At 39.7% G+C, this 7,451-nt stretch overlaps 1 protein-coding gene across 1 annotated transcript; it reads right to left on the reverse strand.

Annotated features, from left to right (window-relative positions):
* Nucleotides 1–2,040: 2,040 nt before the first annotated feature.
* pym1 (PYM homolog 1, exon junction complex associated factor) lies at nucleotides 2,041–5,358 on the reverse strand. Its single transcript, XM_035644110.2, has 3 exons — nucleotides 5,034–5,358; nucleotides 3,442–3,535; nucleotides 2,041–3,031 (listed from the first exon to the last, which is right to left on the reverse strand). Exons 1-3 carry the CDS (start codon nucleotides 5,062–5,064, stop codon nucleotides 2,536–2,538), a joined length of 621 nt encoding a protein of 206 aa, XP_035500003.2. The 5' UTR covers nucleotides 5,065–5,358; the 3' UTR covers nucleotides 2,041–2,535.
* Between the last annotated feature and the right edge of the window lie 2,093 nt (nucleotides 5,359–7,451).

A 7,451-nucleotide genomic window follows, 5' to 3' on the forward strand; every position in this document is an offset into this window, starting at 1 on the left:
AAATTCTCCGCACCGCATCCGACAAAACAAGTTGATCCTTTCACTTAGTCGGCGGGGACCTTTCTAAGCGTCACCACTGAGGACTGCAGCGCCTCCGTGCACCGTCCATCGTCGTCTGTGCATTAGTCCCGCTTCGTTCCCCCGAATCAGAGCCGGAGCTGCTGGTGTCTCAGTTTAGAGGTTCAGTTTTTATACCATCAGTGTCCTGTTTTCGAGACCTGCCTCAAAAACCACTGTCGTAAAAACCTTTCACGAGGAATGTGTGGACGACACAAACCCAAAAACATATTTCCGACGCTGACATCGTGATCACCGCCCTCTCACACCATCATTTAGTGTCAGAGTAACCTCTTGAGCGATGCTGTTTCAGCCTCCCACCGTCGGCTAAAGGTGAAGACTTATGTCACTGTGGTGGAAATAAAACTTAATATTCAATACGAATATTCGACATTCAATTAAGCATGCAATACTTTATAACGGGAACTATTCTCCCAGACATGTGACACACGTACCAGAAAAAAAAAAACTGCTGCTTCTGCTGTTGCTCAATTGTGATTAATGCTTGTGGAAGATGTTCCACATAAATCTGAACATTCTTTCACTTTATGGATGCAGCTCTGTGAAGAAAACAACTCTGACCGCACATCCTCCGCGAGGGAACGAGGAGTTAATTACAATGTTGAAAATGCATTCAGGCCCATTCGAGGAGAAACAATGTCGCCCCCGCGTAAACAGGGGGCTTCAGTTCAGATGGCGTCCTCAATGGGGACGGACGACACCAATTGCAGTGGACAGTCGCTTTCCTTTCCCTCGGTTCTGTCTCACAGGTGCAAGAACAAACCCTCCCTCCTTTTTTGAAATTCAACTGATGATATTTCATAGAAAAATAAAAACCGTAAGCTGTGTCCCATAATGCACAATTGTTAGAAGCAGGGAATGTGCAGTTTCAAAACTGTAAAAAAATTAAAATTTGCCTCTATCAAAATATCAAGATGTTTCTGGTTGAGATTGAAATGAAACTATATTGTGTCTAGGAGGAAAACAAAAATTGATTTTATTTTTAAAAGAACATGTTCTGGTGGTTCTCTAAAGTCGCAGTTTGACATCGGTCTGCATATGTTTTGTCAAAACATACTATGATAAGTACAGTGTATATTGTGTAGCAATTAGTATGTAGCATCGAATCAGGACACGGCTTTAGAGTTAAAAAAGGAAATTCCACCAAATTTCTGGCAAAAAGATTAGTTAAATAGTGCAGAGTTCCTCAGGGCATGAGGATCCAACAGAAGTTACTACTGAACGGCCTCATGGGAAATGTAGGAGCCAGTGTTTTGGGGTCAACACCCAAACAAGGGACGGAAAATCAGGACATCTCCAGCTCTATTGATTCGATATCAACTATTCTTTTTTTTTCTTAAATCATTTTTTTTGTGAGTTTCCCAACTTAAAAAAAATACAAGAAATTCATTTTTCGTTTGTAAGGAACTGAAAAGGTTCCTGCAGATTATTCTTCGGCCATGTTTTGTAGCGATAACCACCATAAGCCAATTCCTCTCCAGTCCACCGGGTGGCGGTAATGTGATAAAACCACAAAACAATGTTGTGTGCGATGTAAATCAAGCAACAGCAACAACGACAGTAAACATGGAGTCGATTCAAATCATGCTGCTGTTAATCATGAAAAGAGACAAGCACTGGTCGTTAAGACTTTTCCGAATCGTGCCGAGATTGACTGGTTCAAGTCAAACTCTGGAGTGCTCGACCAATCGGGCGCCTGGAAAACGGTCCGGCGGAATCAACTTCATCAGGCTTCGGCTGCACAGAAAAAATACTTATTAAGATCAATTCATCGTTGGTTGGTGTTTGTTGACGATAAGTAAAATATGAAAATATTACCACTCTCATCCATCAAGAAAATATCGTTCCCATAACAAAGAAATACAGTCGTGTACCTGCAAATGTACGTCTCCCAAAATAAATCCCCAGTTATTCATGTCACTCTTAAACTAAAAAACAAATAAAAATCAGTAAGAGATAAAAGTTTTTACGCAGCGTGTAACTTTAATTAATGTAATGACTGTATAGGCTCTACACCGATATGACAAGAGGCCAATCCAATCATTGACAGAAATGTTAAAGCTCGACAAACTACCCGATGCTATGAAAAGGTACAAAATGGAAAAAGACAGACATGCACGAAACAATTTTACATTTATGATGGTTCTTTAAAAAGATGTTTACAACTGAACGGCCGATACGAGTGTATGAGAAGGAGTCGTCACATATTTTTGGGACATTTTGAAATTAGAAAACAGGCTCGTCGTCGTCGTCGTAGTCGTCGTCCAGCCGCTCTCTGCTCGAAAAGGAGCGGAGACCGTGTTCGCCTTTCAAAGTTCATAATTAATATCAAATAGGTAGAATATGTGTAAATGGAAACTATGATCATGAAGCTGCAAACGGTCCTTTCCCCCCGTGTTTCAGTATGTAGTTTGTATTTTAACGTCCAGTCTGTCTGACTTCTTGTCCTTTATTGCTTCAAGAATCGCTCTCGAGTTGCTCGATCTCGTCGCGTAAGGCCTTCGCCCGACCCAACTTCTCCAGCTGATCCTTTGTCGGTTGGTTTATTTCCCCAGAGTCCACTTTCTGCTGCAGTTCCTCAATTTGACGCAGCTTCTTTCTCAGGTTCTTGATCTTCTTGGACTTCTCCGCTGCCACGGAATCGTCAGGAACCGTCGAGGCCGCTGCCGCCTTGTTCGAAGACTCGCCGCCATCCGAGATGGACACGTTCTCCATGGCGTCGCTCACCGATTCCACGTCCGCGTCTCCGTCCTGGCCCGGCTGCTGCTGCTGTTTCCGCTTCTCTTTGCGCTTCATGTTGCGCTTGGCCGACTTCGAGAGGCCGGCGCCCTCGCCGTCCACACAACCGGGAATCTTCTGCTGCTGCTGAGCTTGTGGCGACGCCTCAGACGGGCTCATACCAGGGGGCAGGTCTGGTTTGCTCTTGAAAAACTTCACATACTTGTTTTCATAGCTAAAAAAAAACAAAAACAGCGAGAAACAGAAGGGGAGTGAGGATCATGAGGAGAAGATGTTCCACTTCATTCAAAGTTTATCAGTCTTTCTAATCGATCAGAGGTACATACTATTTGTAGGGTTGAAACTAACTTATTTTCATGCTGGTAATGTCTTCCGTGAATCCATTAATCATTTTGTTTAAAAGAAAAGTAAAGAAAAAAGTTAAAGCTCTTGTTATAACTTCCCTCAGCTTCCCTCAGATGTTATTACTTCAGTCCAAACTTATTACAATTCCTACATTCAAGAAGCTGGTGGAATGGTCTTCCTTCTTAAAAACAATGAGGGTGTTTGACATGTAATCACTATGAGATATAATTATAAATCATATTCGTGGATGACTTATGAGGAAAGAAGACGCGCGCTTACACGGGGACTTCCTCCTGTGGGACATAACCCTCCTTCACCCGCCTCGTCTTCCTCCACGTTCCATCCGGTCGCTGGGTGGAAGCGATATATTTCCCTGAGGGAACAGGCACAACATTTTTAAAGAATAAGGTTAAACCTTTTATACATTTTAATGTATATTGTAAAACTGTGGGCTGAATCCTGCTGCTTTCATGATAAAAAAAATGATATTTATTTATAAAGTCTGTACTGTTGAAGTTTCCAGACTACCTCGCATCTCTTCTGTCATTCAGATCCTGTAACCATAGCACCCCATCCAGTCATTACTTAACCTCAAATATCCCTCACTTACGCACTCATGTTGGCAGAACTGGTTTCAGATACTATGTATTTTATAGAGCCTGGGCTCACACAGAACCGAGAACTAACGGACGGTGAGGCAATATTCGATGATTTTTACAAAAGCGTGTTCTGCTTAAGAATCGCGTACTGCCCCTTTAAGCTAGAGTCTTACATTGCCCTGGGAAATGTTAAAACTTTATCATCTAGCGTTTTTTGTATCTGGTTGTTGATTCATGAATGTTTCTTGTTCTCAGGTCTCTTTTGAAAAAGAGATCCTAAACTCAATGAGACTGTCTGATTAAATGAAGATTAAATCAACAACAAAAAAAGGAAAGAAAGAAAGAATCATTCAGAGCTCACTGGATCTTTTATTTTGGAGGTTTGTCAAACTAAAAAAATTACAGTCACTTTCCTGTTTCAATGTATTTTAATAGGAGACGTGCATGCTGATCATCAATGCCTATTTATATTGTGAACTAAAAATCTATATTCTCCTCTCCTTTTGTCATACATACGTTCGATTTTTCAGGTATTTCAGATCCTTTATCCACCGTCACACAATATGAACACAGTGACATCTGATTTATTCCCTACACTGATCTGTGTTATGATACATATTCATATCATGATGTGAAATTATTGTCTTTTCCTATGGTGGGAAAACATTTTCAGAACTTAGTTTGCAGTTGTAGCTCGTGAATGCAATATCAGTAAATGCAATACAATACAATATAAATATGAATGATTTAGACATCAAATGCATTTAAAAGTTACACCTGGAAACTTTTGTCAATACGAAACAAAACAACTGGGTCTGTGATTGAAATTTCGCGATGATTGAAATATCGCGATGCTTGTTTTTTGTTTTTTACGTGACTATTTCGATTAAGCTAAAGGAAGCTAATCAGCGTTAGCAGCGGGGCTAACGCGACAGGTCGTTTGCAATAAAAAGTAAACTGGCTACTTGAACCTGTTAACCAGGGAGTTACACGCGTGCACGTTTCCCCGCCAGTCGTGAATATATATCACACTTGTTCCACACTAAGAGAAGCTGAGGACCAGAGGTTAGCAACAAGCTATAGGCTAATGGTTAGCACCGCGTTAGCCGTATGGGCTAGCATTAGCATCAGCTCGCAGCAAATCAACGTCGCTCAGTGAGTTGCTCATTGGTGACGGTTAAATCTGCCCCTGTTGTTGTTTTTTAATGTTTATTGGAGCTGGTTTTGTTTTTCATTCAGACAAAGGTCTGGCACATGCAGCAGCCTTCTTACCGGAGTCGTCTGTCACATACGGGGTTGCCATTTTGGTGTAAGTGTGCTGCTCCGCTCCCCTCAGTCGGACGGGTAACGGTGTCCTCGAACGCCCCTCCACCCCGCTCACAGTAGACAACTACAGCGCCTTAAACATGTACTTCTACTGAAGACGCCTCTTCCCTCCATGTGAGAGCGGTCGTCACGGCATCTACATGCGGCTATCAGAGCGAGGACCGCGGGCCCTTGGACGACAAACAACGACCGCTAAAAAAAAAAAACAACCCGTGTGCATACGATCCGGGGGGTCCGGAGCGACAAACCGAACGAACCCTATTCTTCAACTTCGGAAGTGACGACGTGGACGGTGGGTTGCCAGGTTTGGCTCTTTAGCCGCAAGTCAAAGCATTCAAAAATGTTTTAACCTAAGAATAGAAGAGATGAGATAAGATATACCTTTATTCGTCCCACAATGGGGACATTTGGGCATTACAGCAGCAAAGTGGACAGAAGAATATAGAAAGAACTTTACAAAAATGGTTAGTATGTACAAAATATAATAAAATAATAATATAGAAAAAACGTATATAAATACTATATACATAACAGTAGCAATAGTTGAACACGGAGACTAAATATAAATATTGCCCAGTTGGTTATTGCACTTTCAGTGTATCCGTGAATTACTTTGTTGCAAATACATGTATTTGCAACAAAATATATCTGGCAGATAGAAGTTTTGGGCTGGTTATGCATGAATAAAAAGTACTTAAATGCTCCATTACAAATACAAGTCCTGTATTGAAAGTACAATCATGTAAATAGAGTCAAGAGTTTTTACTGTCTTCTTTTAATTAAAAACAGGTGTTGTACCGTACCATGGAATTCTTATTTGCTAGTCCTTCATTGACACAGTTTGAGATTGAAATTTTAAATATTGAAGTAGCACAAAATAAAAGATAGAATATATTTTACATAGACACTTGCAAACATATATACTAGTGCTGTCAGTTAAACGCGTTATTAACGGCGTTAACACAAACACATTTTAATGGCGTCAATTTTTTTATCGCGAGATTAACATTCTTTTTGGCCTAGACAACTTTGTAGTTTTTTCACATGCTGTTGCAACAATTAGTGACATTAGAAAAACTACAACACCACACTGGATCTAGCTAGACCGGAAGCAAAACAACAGGAACGCCGCACACACTTGTTTGGGCTTGCAAGGCGGCCAAAGGGTAGGCGAGCGCGAGACGCCGAAATGGATGCCAATATGATTCTGAATGGAAAGTTTACTTTTAAAAAGTTGCCAAATGGTTCCATTGACAAGACCAAAGTTATCTGTGTGTTTTGTCGTTGTGAACTGAGCTATCATCGCAGCACGTCCAGTTTGAAATACCACTTGATGGCCAAGCACACGGCTGATGCGAATTCTACGCCCCCTCAGCAAAGCCAGGCGACATTGGATGACTTCAGACAGAAGCCCATGTTCATTCATCCTGGAGAGAAATAAGAGGCTGGGTTGATGACTCTCTGGTGAATGAAGAGCAAGTAGCCTGACTGCTATGTTCAAAGCAAACTTAAGAAAGTATTAAACCATGGTTTAACTGCACTATGGGCTGAGTCCTAGTTTACCTTACATGTGCACTTTGTAATTTTATTTTGTATCGCCCTGTTTTGATCCCTTAGAAAGGGCTGTTGAAGGGGCTGTTTGTGTGACAAAGTATTTTTTTCACCCTTTTATTGATGGACAGTGTTACATTATGTGAGAGATTATTTGCTCTAAGTGTGAATGTTAGTGTGAAATTGAACACTACAGTATGATATTAAATCATAATGCTAAAAATTATAAGACACTACCTGAAAGCCAGACTAAATGCATTTCATTTTTTAAAATTTGCTAATTATTTTAATGTATTATTTTTATTATATTTTTTAAATTATAATAAAATAAAATATTGTATTACATTTTATTCAATTGTATTTTCATATTTTATTACTTATTTATTATTTTATTTTTATATAATTTTATTTCATAAAATTCATTTAATTTTTGTATTTATTATTTTATTTTATTTAATTTTATCAAGTTTTATTGACTGAAAGTTGTTGCTGTTAATTAGCTGTTTTTCCTCAATGTGCTTTACAAATAAAGTTTGACTTGATTTCATTGTAAAGAATAATTCACTGGTACAAAAAAACTGCAATAACCAACTGTGAAATATTTATATTTATTCTCCATGTGCAACTATTGCTACTGCTCTGTACATAGTATTTATATTTTTTTATAGTATTATATTTTGTACATGCATACTGCCTTTTTAAATGTCTCAAAATGTCTTTCCCCATTGTGGGACGAATAAAGTAATATCTCATCCTATCATATCAGATCTCAGATCCTCGGCTGTACGTGACTACTGAGAATAACGCATTGAA

This window comes from Scophthalmus maximus, chromosome 3 (genome assembly GCF_022379125.1).
Source record: "Scophthalmus maximus strain ysfricsl-2021 chromosome 3, ASM2237912v1, whole genome shotgun sequence".
In the NCBI taxonomy this organism is placed as follows: Eukaryota; Metazoa; Chordata; class Actinopteri; order Pleuronectiformes; family Scophthalmidae; genus Scophthalmus; species Scophthalmus maximus.

What these genes read in the sequence shown, in the direction of transcription:
- pym1 (XM_035644110.2), bottom strand. Translation starts at nt 5,064, where the DNA reads ATGGCAACCCCGTATGTGACAGACGACTCCG. An exon ending in GTATGTGACAGACGACTCCG is followed by an intron (nt 3,536 to 5,033) that starts GTAAGAAGGCTG and finishes CTGTTCCCTCAG; the next exon opens with GGAAATATATCGCTTCCACC. An exon ending in CCACAGGAGGAAGTCCCCGT is followed by an intron (nt 3,032 to 3,441) that starts GTAAGCGCGCGT and finishes GTTTTTTTTTAG; the next exon opens with CTATGAAAACAAGTATGTGA.